The 14668-nt window shown below is 44.5% G+C and overlaps 1 protein-coding gene across 1 annotated transcript in view; it reads left to right on the top strand.

Annotated features, from left to right (window-relative positions):
* Positions 1 to 1454: 1454 nt before the first annotated feature.
* The window catches only part of RBM20 (RNA binding motif protein 20), a 31088-nt gene continuing 17874 nt past the window's right edge, over positions 1455 to 14668 (top strand). The window contains exons 1-5 of the mRNA XM_050898994.1: positions 1455 to 1513; positions 7701 to 8892; positions 10531 to 10592; positions 10749 to 10840; positions 11189 to 11280. Of these exons, the coding sequence (XP_050754951.1) occupies positions 1455 to 1513; positions 7701 to 8892; positions 10531 to 10592; positions 10749 to 10840; positions 11189 to 11280 (1497 nt within the window). The remainder of the gene's footprint in view (positions 1514 to 7700; positions 8893 to 10530; positions 10593 to 10748; positions 10841 to 11188; positions 11281 to 14668) is intronic.

The raw sequence follows: 14668 nt of genomic DNA, 5'->3' as shown, positions 1-14668 counted from the left end.
GGCAGCGTGGCACTGCCAGACTGTCGCAGCATGTCCTGAAAGCTCCATAAAACTGTGACACGATTTCTCTGCTAATTTAGATCTTTGCAACATGTTACGGAGGGCACTGATCTGGTGCTATAGCTATTTCTGACAGTTTTTAGCATACATTTAAAATACAGTTTTTAAAATACATTTTTTTTTACTTCAGTAAGTAAAGAATTATGTTTCCTTGGGAAGCAGTTGCAGATAGATGGTTGCAGAATAGCTAAAGGAATTTGTATGGCTGCCTACTGAAATTTAAAATGTAGACCAGTGTTCCTGTGTGTACACTGATCCTCAGAGACATCCTTGACATACTGTGGCACATCGTCAAAACCAAACAACATTTAAATGTCACGAAACAAAATGATAACTTTCCCAACTTCTGAAAATCGTTACCTATAACCTTGGGTTTAGGTGGTACATTCACTAGACTATGTCTCTTACTTGAAAGAAGTTGAACTTCACCTAATTAAATATTTATGGAGAGATGCATTGCACGAGGGAAAGCAGAAATAAGCCCAGTATACACTCTGAAGTTCCACGCAATATAAGAAACATGTTTCCAGGGTAAAATGTATACTGAATAACCGGGGGAGGAAGTGTGATGGCCAGTGCAGACTTCAGTGGTACCTGGTTTTGTTGTTCTCGTGCTCTAAGAGCGGACTATTGTCTGTGGCACTGGATTCAGCATTTGAAAGCAGCTAAATCAAATAGAAGCAAATGTTGCTGTAAAGAAACCAGAACATATAGCTGATTTTAAACAACAATCCAAAACAACTCTCCCAGAACTATAGAGCAAGAGTTGTTAATAAGAAATCAGTCTCACCAGAGATATCCACCCTTTTATTCTTGCAACTGCAAATAGGACAGTTGCTTTTTTTTAGCAGAAGTGACTGTCAGGGAGGAAGGAGCGTGGTCTCTTCAGTACGCAAAGCAGAGCTGCAAGGTGGATTAAATGTCCTTGAATTACTGGTGTTTGGAGAGAAAATTGAAAGGTGCATCGCAGTTCCTTTCTTGGGAACAGTCTTTAGTCTATTTGACACTTTCATTGATGATTTGGGTGAACAAAGCATCCATTAAATCTGCAGCTGGTGCCAAGAGGAGAGGATTTACAAGTGCTCTGGAGGCAGCACGGGAATCCAGAGTAATCCTGACAAACTGGATCTAACATAACCTGGATGCAATATTGATGAGGACAATATGAAATGGTGATACGATAAATCCATTGGACAGTCAAAAGGAGAAAGGACTGAGCTAGCCTTTCCTGTGTGGGAAGTCAGACCAGCTGAGCTCCAGAGATCCCTCCCAACCAATGTCTCTGGGCAATAGCTCTTCAGGAAAGGGGCTGGATGTAACAGGGGACCATGGGGCTGTGCTGTTATGAAGAAAAGCAATCATACTGGGCATTACGAACAAATGCAACACACAAAATGTGCAGAGAAAGGAGCTGGGATGGTTGTAGAGAAGATTTGATAGCGGCTGCAGGAAGGTAAGAGAAGCCCTTCTCAGTGTGCACAGGAAGACTGGTTTATGCTGTCAGCAGAGAGCCACCGTAGGCTTTAAGAGGAGCTTTATAAGGCTAAGGGGAGTTGAGCAATTAATTGTCCCTGGAGGTCGTGAAATCTCCACCAAAGAAGGTTCCTAAGAGCAGATTAAATAAATGTGTCAAGAGTGGTTGAGTTCAGCTTGATCCCACTTCAGGAGCGGGTCTAACCATCCTCCTAAGGTCACTTCCTATTTTATTCCTGTGATCACAACCGTTATCCAAGATACAGTCGCTGTGTTTGCCCCTTTATCTTGTCCCTTTCCCAATGGAAATTGCCTCACTTCTCTGCATATAAACAAAGGCAGAGAACATTTTGGCTGAAAGTTTCAAATGAGCAAAAAGGACTCTCGGTAGGAGGCAGGCACTTAACTCCTATCAGCTTTGTAAACCTCAAGTTTAGCAGCTCTGTGATAACATTTCACATTTCATCTTCCAGCTAACTGTTAGGTTGGACAATTGTCCACATAATAGAGTTTATCATTGCCAAACATATGCAAAATTCACTTGGCAAAGCACGTGTATACATTGGCTGATGTTTTATTTTACAGTCCCTCAATAGTGTAATGGAGGGCTTTAGAAATCATTGTTTGGGATAAGAAGGGTTTTACTTGCAGCTTATAAATGTATTAAAGTAGCTTAAGGTTTTTAGTGCTCCCCATCATTAGCTGAACTTACTGTGAAACATGATCTCTTTTTTTTATCATTTCTAACCAGAACTCAGCGAAAAAAGTTTGGCGGCAGATGATTTCAGAGCTTATTATAAAGGTGGAGGGGTTTTCTCCTTTCAGCAGACTTTCCAGGCTTTTCTGACCAAGAATGTCATTTTACTAAAACCCAAAGAAAATACTTGGACATGTGGAGCTGAAGAGAAAGTAAACAGTCAGTTAGTATCGGCCAGATGCAGTCTAGAATGTGCGAAAAAGTTCCTGTGTCCATTTTTTAACCAATGCTCCAGTCTTTATTGACATGAATGCTGGGTTTATTCAACAGGCAAAAATGAATGTAAACCCTATATTCTTGATGGGATCAGCAAAACAGCATAACATAAAATATCATTATAATAATTAATTATTATAATAATTAATATATGTTGTTGAGATTGCTGAACTTTGTCTTTACTTCTACCGGTGTTTAAAATACAGCTTTGCAGTTCTCTTGAATTCAAGAGGTCGAATTCTGTCCTCACATACAAACATGTAATCTCACCGAAGTACTGTCAAATGGTGCGTTTTTATTTGAAGATTAGGTTTACCCCTACTATCTTACCAACTTCATCTTTATAACAATTGTTTTGTTTATTTTTAAGTTTTTTTTATTTGCTCTTTTAGTACAGCGGCAATTGTTTTGGATGAGTTTAGAGGAGGCAGCCCCATGTGTTTTGAAAAAATGATACGTTACAGGGGAGGGATGTTTACACTTCTGCATAACAGAATATAATTGATTTTGTGCTTGGATAATTAGGAAATACTTCTCTTTGATGTATTCAAGAGTCCTGAATTAAAAATTTAAAGTTTGCTAACTGTTAGAAAAATTGATTGAGAAACAGCTTTAATGGATGAAAAAACAGCATGCTATTGCAATTATGGTCTCAAATCTAATACTGTGCTAATGCAGAATAGTCATAAATCTAGGATACTTGGGTATCTTAATATCCTTGGCCATTTTAATTCTGAAATCAACACAGTAATACAGACAGCTTGGGAAAAAAGTGCACATTTTGGAACAAAAAATATTAAAAATTTATCTTTCAAAGATTTTGACAGGTAGATGTAATTATATGTAAAGGCAAATGTGTCATAGGGGAGGGAATGCAAAAATCTTAGAAGTGCAAGATTCATGGATAATGCAAGAAAACAAATTCTGCACTGCTATGAATTAGTCTTTTTTTTTAAGTATTCAAATTCACACCTATGCAGCATTTCAAATATTTGTGAGTATAAATACTTCTAAAATAAATAGTTGCAGCTAAGATAATAACTTTCTTAGTTCAGATTTTTTTATTTATTTCTTAATTTTGAAAGGTGCTGGGCAGCACTTTAAAATCCTTAATTTTGTCATTTGAAAATCAAGCTCCAGGTTGTCCGTCTGTTCTAATAGACATGTTTTGTGTTCAGCCTTTTCATCACTCTGGTAGACAGGATTACTCAAATAATCCAGCCATCTAGATACTTTACCTCCGACACTGTGTGTTGCTTGCTGTTCTTGGATGCTAAAAGCATAATAAGGATTACAGCGGTAGCAGATGGGCTGAACTGATTTATAGCAATATAGCCTTGCCAGTGTTTGCATTGTGAATATTGCACTAGTTAATGCATATCTTCAACTCCTGTCTTTCAGAGCTGTGCGAAAACTTGCCTGGTTTATGGCTTTCTTTGTGGAAACTCTACGGCAGCTCTCCTGCCTGTCCTTATTTTGGTAAAGAAAGACCATTTCTGGCTTTTCTAGTTGTGCAAAGAGACTGCTGATGTAGCCCAGCTGTACAACTAATGTTAAATAAATAAATGAAGAGGACATCGCTGTAAACATTTTTACATCACTGACCTTATAATCGGGAATGTTTTGCGCAGGATAGAGCTAACTTTGGCTGACGCAGGCTAATTCCCTGGGCGCTCGATGCAGAATGAGAGCTTCATTCAGGTGCTTTGCATCATCTTGCGGCAGAGACCCCCCACGAGCAGGTGGGGGCTGTGTTTTGGTAACCTGAGGACAAGCACAAGCTGGGGTGGGAGGTGTGTGTGTACAAGTGGTGAATGGCCCCCACAAAATGCCTTAGCTGAGTGCTATCTTCACTTTGTGTTTGCAGTTTCCAGTAGTTTAGTAAATCTGTAGCAGGATTATTTACAAAATGATGTTATCAAATACGTAAATATTATAACTGTAGAACAAAAAGAAGGAAAGAAATTTTCAAAGCTGTGCACACTGGTCCCATGTGTCTCTTACGCCACGTATTCGTAACAGAACAGAAATCCTCAAATTTGGGTGTTGGTCTAAAAGATGCTTTATACGCAGCTCTTCTCCCAACCTCCCATCAGCGTATCTGCTTTTCCCACTGACCCATGAACATGCCCTTCCTTCTTTGCCTTGATTAGATGATAAAATATTCTGTTTCTGCTGTGGGAGGATAGAGCATGCAACCTGAAACACCCTGACATCTGGGAATTCATAACAGACAGCTGGATTTTGGAGCCGTGGCCATTCCCAAACCTATCAGTGCATGGAAGCGAACCACCTCACTAATTGTGTCCCTCTGTGAGTGGCTTGGAGGCTGCAGCTTCTCCTTACAGCATTCGTTTTTCTGCAGGTAAGGCTCCCTGCAGCCCCTCAAGCCCTCCTCGCTGCTGGCTTGCAATCCAGGGATGAAGGTGGCAGGCGTAGAGAGCAGGGTGCTGCCCCGCTCTGCAGCAGGGCCCGAAAGCTGTTGGCCTGAGCTGGCCGGAGGCAGCCCGCTGTGCAGCTGTGCCCTTGCCTTCCCCATGCCCAGCTGCAGAGCCCAGAAATGATTGCAGAGCTGGGGAGCAGCAAGCGTCCCGGGCATGCCCAGCCATGGAGAGCTCTGGCAGGGCACTACTTATGGGCTGGGGGTTTTCTTAGAGACAGTACTCCAAAGCTGGTCAACATATGAGGAGGCTGAGGGAGGTTCAGGGCTTGCGGCAGTGTCCAGTGAGATGGTTTCACTGGAGGGAGGGAGCCCGTGCCTGTGTCCAGCAGGTAGCCGCCAGAGTTGGGAAGCGGCTGCAGCTGTCGGGATATGCACGCCGCTGCGTAGGCTTGCGGCACGGTGGAATTAGATTGCTGGGAACAAGAGTCATCTGCGGCTCCTGAGCCTGGAAACATCATATGCTGGCTGCTGGCTTTTCTTTTTATTTTAAGACCACCAGGCATTTCTTATTTTCATGCTCTATAAAACTTTTAAAAAGAGTTTTACAGCTTACTTAGCATACAAAAGGTATAACCAGCTATAAAATGAAACGATTGTCAGGACTGTGGCAAGTCCCACACAGCACATCATAAGCCAGGACACTCCAGATGCTGGTGGCACAATACAGCCCAGGCACAGGGTCGTGCGTGCCAGTGTGGGTATCTCTGCTTGCTGAGCCCCTCGCACCCCATGGGGCTCCTCGGTAGCTTTTGTGGGTCCTCAGGATCTCATGGGTTGGGGTTTCTGAGAGCCTCCATGTTGTTTTGACTGTACTTGCACCCTGACTCTCATCCGTAATCGAATTTACAGCAAACTGCGCTGCAAGTGCAAGTTGGAGAACAAGCAATGGAAACTACACCGGAAAACAAAGGGCACCTCAGCTCTGAAGTGCACTGGTGTCGGCTTGTGCTGCCAGGGAGTCTCGTCATTACATAATGATGCACTTATCCAAACGGCGTTTTGTATTTTGGGAGACAGATGTGCCTTGCAGTTGCTAGTGGAAGTTAAACATTAAATATGAAACCCATTCATTTTCTCTTAGTCATACTTTGGATTTAAGCAGATGTTTTCCTAATTTGTGGTTTTCAAATGTAGCATGCTGACAAGACATTTATCATTAACTACAACTTCATCCATGCAGTTTAGCAAATTGGCCAATTATTAACAGTGAGGGTTGCGTGGTGGTTGATGCATAGCTCCTGCTGCTTTGAAAGGCCTAAACTGAAACTCAATACATTTTTACAATATAAATTAATTGAGCTTTGAACCACATCCCTGTTATTCCAGTGCTCTCTGCTCTCATTTTCAGAATGAACAGCCATTTGTAATGCACTGAGTAGCTGTGCCATCCGTGAGCAGAGGCTCCTGGTGGTGGAAAAAGTGATGGCTAACATTTTTCTGGTAGGGGCATGAAAATGGCTGATGGTATCCAAGCGTAGGCAGCATGACATACAGAGGGAGCGTGGCTGCGGGATGGTGTTACATATATGTGGACCAGGCTGGCTCTGCCACAGATGATGCAGGAGGCATCCTGGAAGAGTGCAGGGGGGGCAGTAAAAGCAGGATGGGTGCAGCTCTCTGGAAGCTAGTGCTGCCTGATATTTTCCATTATAACATTTCTCTTCTTTTAACTTTGCTAGACTTTACCCATTTTGATTTTTTTTTTTCCTGTTTTATGTTTGCAGGGTTTGATGGGGCGGGGGAAGGAAGGGTTGGTGATGGTGCTGTGAACTGGTGAAATGTCCCAAAGGTGCTTCCCAAAGCCAGGAACCACCATATCCCTGAAAATATCATCTCCTATTTTCCCAGCTCTGGAATTCAAGCAGGCAATTTAGTCATCATTTATTCATCCCACGTATGACACTTGAAGGAGAACACTCAATGCACCTCTAATTTCTAGAAGTATAAAGATCTTGATTTTTACCAGCTGGCACTGCAGAAATTTTGCCTTACATTCCAGCTGAACTGGGAAAACTCTTCAGGACTGTTTGTTCGTAGTTGCTCCAGCTTCTGGCAAATCATTTGCTTTTTTTCCTCCTCTATATTTGCATCTGCACAACAGAGAAACTATATACTTTGTTACAGAACAGGCTGCCATGCAGATTAATTAAATGAGAACTGTAAACAATTAAAATAAATACATGTGGTGTATTTCATCTTGCTTTATGCAGCCAGATGTGCTAGGTGCGAAGTACTTACAGGGCTGGCTTTACAGTCCCATTTGATGTCCTTTTCTTCATATCCCCCTGCTCTGTGGGAAAAGGGAGTAATGGTAGTGTCACAAAATCAGTCGGGAGCAGCGATGTCTCAGCAGGGAGGCAGGAGGTTGCATAAAATGCAGAAAAGAGAGAAAAAACGTAGATTTGAGGCTTGTGTTGCCACTGTTCTGGTCTGCATTAGAGATGTGAGTCCCAGGGGTACTTAAAATGAGCTGAAGGCCTGATCCAGAGGGATGCAATGGAAGTTTTAAAGAGAGATCTTTGGCATAGTTGTCTCTGTAGTAACTTTTTGATTGAAAGGGATGCGGCAGCAGATATTGAAGGGAAAACAACAGGTTATGGTACATTGTCAATCGCCACCTTGCTTTCCCTGGGTTTAGATAAGCTAAATCTCCAGAAGCAGCTGTGTGTATCCCATGCCAGGCTTTAGCGGGAGGTGAGCGCAGGTAGACGTCGGGCAAATTTGGCTAACCCAGATCCTGATCCTTTGCAGCGCTGCCAAGCTCCTGGAGAAGAGTCCGTTCTCCGTCGGCACCCCGAGCCCCCTGCTCCCCTCGCCGGCGAGCCTGCAGCTGGCGCAGCTCCAGGCGCAGCTCACGCTCCACAGGCTGAAGTTGGCTCAGACCGCCGTCACCAACAACCCAGCCGCTGCCACTGTCCTCAACCAGGTGCTCTCCAAAGTGGCCATGTCCCAGCCGCTCTTCAACCAGCTGAGGCACCCCACTGTGATGAACACCCCGCAGGGCCATGCCGCAGGGCCGCCGCAGGGGTCCAGCACCACCGGTGCGAGGTTCCCCTCCGGCGGCATTGCCTTTCCCGCCCAGAGCCCGGCCTTAGCCACGCCGGGGGGCGGCCTGGGGGCCGTCCAGGCCCAGACCCCCAACGCCATCGTCATGAGTCCCTTCGGAGGCGTCATGGCTCCGACCTCCGGCCAGCAACCCGTGGTGGTGGGTCTCAACAAGGCAGGTGCCTCCACCTCTGCTGCTGCGGCTGCTGTGGGGGGCTTTTACGAGTACAACAAGCAAAACGCCACCACTGCCACCCCTCAGGCGTACACCTCGGAGGGGGACCAGCCCAGCCAGCATGGCTTCCTTGCCGGCGGGGCCCACGCAGCCTCCTCGGTGGCGGGGCCACACTACGAGGGTCACTTCGGGGCTCCCAGCCAGCTGCAGCACGAGGCGGCGGCGGCGGCCTTTCCCAAGGAGGCCTACGGGGCGGCAGCACAGCATGGGGCAGCACGGGCCTTTCCCAGCGACCCGCACACGGGCTCCCATCCGAAAGGAGATCCCGGCCCCGTCTTGCATGGCAGCGGTACAAGCAACCAGTGGGAAAATATCCCTAATTTCCCCAGCCAAAACAAGCCTGACCTCGTGCCCGGCGACAGCCTGTGGCCGTCAGCGAGTCAGCAGCAGTATGAAATAAGAAACGAGCTCTACAACCCCGAAGAGCCGACACCTGACACAAAGTTCAGCGCAGCCGCCCCCCCTGCCTTCGGCCGCCTCAACCACAGCAAGCAGAGCTTCGGCAGCCCTCGCATGAGGCAGAAGGAGGAGCGGAGCGGCGGCGCGCCCGACCTGCCCACCCGCTCCCTGCTGCCGCACCAGCTGGGTGACCTCCGCGGCGTGGCCCCCCTCCAGTTCCCCCACGTCTGCGCGCTGTGCGACAAGAAGATCTTTGATCTGAAGGTGAGTGGTTTTACGGCACCCCCAGGGCACTGTTCGGACCGTTGAACAGGCTGCCTGCTCATTGATCTGGCCACCGGCTCCTGCCACCCTGTTGCCACGGAGGTGCCCTGAGAGAAGCGGAAACAAAGGGCCATAGTTTTGCTTAGGGTGTCGTACATCTGTTTCGTGGTAATTACTGGGGTTTCAAGATCTGGTTTTGTTCCGCAACTCGCTGTGAAAGACGGTGAGAGTACAGCGCTGGCGTGAGAAACGCAAGGTCTGGGCTGGGGTTGCAGCTCATCTCGTGGGTCTGAAGTGAGGAGAGGAGGAGCTTGAAGCCGATCCCCCGCTTCTCAAGCCAGTATTGTAACTGCATGTCTGCAGTTTCATCTGCCTCTCCCTTTCTATTTGCATTTCTGATCCCAAAGGCTTCCCCCTAACAGCCTTGTGGAAGCAGCTTGCTTAAACAAAACAGTGCATTTTGATAAAATTATTTTAATAATTCCTCTGTTGGGATCTCTTCCTCCTTCTAGTATCTCTAAGGACAATTTAGGACTCAGGGTCCCCAGCAGCTTTGGCCTGGAAGCAAGAAGCTGCTCAGCACATGTGGTGCCAACCACGCTCCCACTTCTCTGTTCATACTGCCAAGGGAGCTCCAAATTCAACCTCACCCTCGAGAAGCCTCTTCCCAGTTGCCCAGAGAGCCTATGTGCTCGGTCACATTATATAGGTCAGGTCTGGAGAAGGCCACTTACGTGGCCCTCTGAGCTGCATAGCCATTTGTGGGCTCTGGTTGGGGTTGTTCTGGCCTCCTGGTGAGCCCTGCTCAACAAGTCCTCACGACCTTTTCCATCGCAGCGCAGGACTGGCACCTAACCGCAAAGGCATGTGTTTTCATGCTGATGGTGGCCTGACAAAAACGTTACAACGGTGTTTATATAGGAAGGAAGATGGCCAGCAAATTAAATAGTAGCTGATACACACCCCGGGGTTTTGGGATATTTGAATATATTTGCTCTTTCATGTTTCCATTTTACTCTTTGAGCAGCTGCTTGCGAATGAGTTTGCTGTGGTTACTGCAGCTACAGGGCTGGTCTGGAGTAGCCCCCATCTAGGGCATGCTGGGCATTTCTTTTTTTCATTAAACATTTAAAAAGGGCAGGGGAAGTGTCATTACAGTGAGTTTTGGTTGATCTGTTTGTTGGTGTTTAATACACTGCCTCATTTGGATCATAGGAGTGTAAATAGCTAAATGTAATTTGACAAGTTTTGCTAATCTATTGAAATGAATAAGCGCTGTCCTGGCTGCCTTGCGTGCTGAGCACCTTCTTTATGGACATTGCAGGAGTTGAGGGTGCTCAGCACCTTGCAGGATGAGCTCTTGAGCTAGAGTGAAGTAACTGAATTAATAGAAATATACTGAATTTAAAAACTAATACAGAGAAGCTCTCCTTTTGTGAAGTAACTGATAATTCAACCTACACATAACAAATCAGTAAATGCATTGGATGAAGGTGCGCTTGGCTCCAGTATCACGCAGTTCGACCTTCAGCATCTCAGTATTGTTTTTAGAATAAGGTAAACTGAATGGAGAAGCAATCTCTTGTAAATTTGTCTCAAGATTTTTCCTATGCTCATCATCTCTTTGTTTCAACATAGGACTGGGATCAGCACATTAAGGGAAGTCTTCACATCCAAAAATGTATGGCTTTTTCAGATAAGTAAGTATTATTTTAGAGACAGTCTTCCAACTGAATTTCTAACAGAGTATCCCTTACTTCAGTGGCTTTACACTGGGAATTTACTGTCTAATAATTATGCTTTAATATTTATGGCACATTATGCATGCTCCTAAAGTTCTTTTCTTTCCTTTCCAGCACTGGTATCCGGTGTGTATTAAGCTCAGCAGATGGAACATTGCATTTATCACCAAACAGTGCAGCAGTTTTCAATCCATCTAGTATCGAAGGTGAATGGTTGTATGCGCAAGAGTTAAAACCACTTTTTTTTAATTGAAAGGGAAGTCAGTCTCTGGGGAAAAGTGGACACTTCAAATGAAATGTGATATAAGTTTCCAAGGAAAACTTTTTAGAGGTTGTGCACAGAAAGGCTAGAAGCCGGTACTGTGCCTTTCAAAGTATGAATTTATTTTTCTTTCAAGCAATGAATTGTTTTCACAGTACAACAAAACAGTGTATAATTTGGTGTAAAGACTATGAAATTAATTATTATGTAAATGGGGCATTGCTTACTGAGCACACTAATGCAATTAATATGAGTCAAGATTTTCATGAAATGTGTGTAATCCATTATTTAGATTATCCACCAAATGTCGGCGCATCTTTTATCACTACGTCAGCAAGATCCTTTGGCCAGCCAGGTCCTACATTTTCTTCTCCTCCATCAGGGGTAAGAGTGAGTACCTAAGCAAATTGATCTCCGTGTCGAGATTCTTGTAGAAGCCACTTCTACTTACTGGAATTAAAACCATGAAGGCTTCCTTTTAGACAATAATCTGAATATTCAGTCTGTTATTTCAACTTCCCTGCAGCTCTTTTATGCTTTTGATTTCGGCCAAATCAGAACTTGATTGTAGGCTTTCTTTTTTTTTTGCAGTGCTAAAAGTTGTTTGCTTGTTAGAGAGATTTGGGCAGGGGGATAAATGGTTTTGTGTGTATCCCATTGACTTTTTTCCCCCATTTTCTGAGTCTTTTCGACCCAGGAAGGTCAGCTTTAGCTTGGAATGAAGATTTGGATTAGTTTTTACTTACTCTGAGTATCGATCCCAGCAAGCAGTCCTCCATCTCTCCAGTTATTTATTTGTAGCAATCGCTCTCTGCCTCTCCCACGCTGGGGTCCTTCTCCCAGGTAGCAATAGTGGCAAAGATAGTGGCTGCAGCTTCGCTAACCATTACTCACCTGGAGGTCCCAGATCAATTCATTATACTGGACTAACTTTTTCTTAGTTTATTTTAGCATATTATTTGTATCATCTGCTGCCACTGGTAGCCTTTCAGCAAGTTTGCTTTGGTGTACAGCCTTCCATGGTTTAGGTTTATTAGCCCCCCCCGCATTCAACACAGGTCCCCACTTATATTGCTCTAATGTGCACTTGAATTCCTAGCCCAATAATAAAAAAATGCCAGAAAAAAAGGATAACATTAAAAGTGGTTCTTACACTGACAAAGCAGAAAGATTTTAAAAGGGAAAAAAAAAAAAAAACCAAGGAAAAAAAAGGCAAATAAAAGCAAATCATATACGTAAGGGAAATACAAAGTTGTTAGGGTTAAAATGAAGCTCAACATATATTGGAAAGCTACGATTAAAGCTGGAGACATCAAAGACTCATGTTAGGGCGTTCATGGAACAGCAGCAGTAATCCAGGGGTTCAAGTCTGCGTCTTGTTAGCTTTTGTGTATATATCCTGATGTGGTCTCAGACACTCTGGAGAGCCAGGCTGAGTTGTGTCCCTGTGCCACTCCAGTTCGCATCAGGCATTGCTTACAGAAATGTCACCCAGATTTGTTTAATCCAACCAATGTTCTACTGTGTGGTTTTGCTGTGCAAGAGGTTATTTGAAGGGGTTTTAGCTTCTGCCTGTCACAGACTCTGTGTGTGCAGGGGAGCAAAGAGCAGAGCTGCTCATGACAGCTGCCTCCAAGGTCAGAGGTGGAGTAGCAGCGGGTGCAGAGGAATGTCCCTTTTCATCATGTCTGTCAACCTCGCAACAAATGAAATTACTGCTAATACCAGTATCATTTCTCCTCAGAATCTGTCACTATTTATCATTTAAGCTGCCTACAGAAGTCCTCCTTCTAAATGACCTGCAGTACTATGAGAGATAAAAGAAACAATAACTTTGATTTTCCTGGACGCTGTAAATCTTCTTTTTCTTCAGAAGCTCATCAAGTGGACAGGGAGCTATATTAGAGGTGTTAAGATTGAGTTTGCCAGCTGTCATTCACTCCGCAACGGTAGTATTCACTTTCAGCTAAGCTGCTGCCATTTAACTGAGCAGTGGGAGATTATACTTGACCCTGCATGTAATCATAAACAAAGTGTTCAGATTTCTGGAAGAGCTTGCTCTGTACTATCCATCTGCAAATAACTCTGTCCCTCTTCAAAAGGCAAATACAGTGCTACGAGTCTTCACTTGGGCATGGAGAGCCATTAGCACTGGAGGGATGGGACTGTCAGTTTCTTATCATCTTTAGAAAAGATTCATGCGAAGCTCAGGAAAGGGATAAAGAATTTGAAAAGCAAGAAACAAAAAAATTGAAAAAAAAACTGTAATAAAAAATAACCAAATTGGATTGGTGAAATAATATGGCAAATGGTTACGAGGTGCATTTCACTGCTGCGCATCAAATTATTTTTGTAGTAGTTGTGCAACTGCATTGGTAAACCCCTGTAGACATCAGTTGCAAAGAAAGTTAACTTAGAGTCTTATTGAAAATTACATTCAACACTTGACACACAACAGCTCCTCTATCTTCCTGACTGCAGATATGGAAGGTGTATATTCCTTTTCTGGCTGTGATTTACAGCTCTATTTAATGAATGGATCCAATTTAACTTCAATCAGCTGACAAGATTATTGCTTGGTACAGCCCATCGACTTCTGGTATGAGTATGTGACCACTTCTTAATCATGAATTACAGCAGATTTATGGCGTAGCATTTTAATTTAAGTCATTGCCAATTGTGGGGAGGTGGTAACATCTTACAGTCATTTGATTTAATGTACTGCTGAGCGCGTGAACACGGGCTCTGGACCCTACGTAGGGAACAGCTAAGTCTTTCTAGACCCATAGACTCTTAACATACCATCTCTTAACAGATCTAACAAAACAAACAGAAGGTGCCAGGTGACCTGGGGTGTTCCTACACTGGGACTGCATTTGCTGTCAGGAAATTTCCTTTTCCTCTGCTAGCTGTCGTATTCTTCTGTTGTGTGCTACAGGCTGCCTTGCCAGCTGCACGCAGACGTCACTTCCTTTTCTATTCAAGTGGAGTTGGGTTTCTTCATCTTTTTCAGGATCAGGTCTTCGTTATTTTTCTGCTAGAGAAAATATCTTACTTCTGGACTTTGGCACTTCTTTGCTTACGTTATGCACCCGGGCAGGCTCTGTAAGATGGAAGCTAAACAGCAGACCACTGTATAATACAGGGTCTTGCTGCAGCAAAAATACACAAATGGCTAAGTGGTGAAGCTTGGAGGGAAGGCAATGAGATGAAGGTGTAAATAAGATAACATTAGCTCTGTAACTTGTGAACTTGCTGACAAGCCAAACATTTGTGATGGCTCTGGTGAACTTGATCCCACAAGATTACATGATTTGCATCTTCCCTTGAATGGCACAATTTTGACTGAAGGTAGAGTTACTTCTTCAGTAAAATCCTAACAGCAGAGGTCATAAACAGGGAAGTAATCTGGGAAGACTTAATCCTGTGTGAGCAATGTTTTGCATGTCATTAGCTGGGGTAAATTATGTTCCTCTCTGAGTATACCCTGATGCCTCTTTGCACAAGGAGTGTAGAGCCTGCTTTCCATGTCAGGGAGACGGGCGGCTCTTTGGGAACTGCCCCAGCACTCCAAAATAGACTTCCACCCTTGGGAAGCGATTACCTCATCGGCACCGTGTGCCTGTGCCAGCCCAGTTCGGGAGCTGTGCCTCTGTGTGTCCAGTGGTCACTATGCCCCACGGGAGAAGTCCCTCCTACTGTGTGTTGTTGCAATGAGAGGGGAAAGTAGTAGGTTTTCCAACCTGAGGTACAGCTGTGTGTCCCCTCACAA

Source organism: Gymnogyps californianus, chromosome 6, assembly GCF_018139145.2.
Source record: "Gymnogyps californianus isolate 813 chromosome 6, ASM1813914v2, whole genome shotgun sequence".
NCBI lineage: Eukaryota > Metazoa > Chordata > Aves > Accipitriformes > Cathartidae > Gymnogyps > Gymnogyps californianus.
Note: the sequence above shows the minus strand (reverse complement) of the source record. Positions and strands in the feature narration are given on the sequence as shown.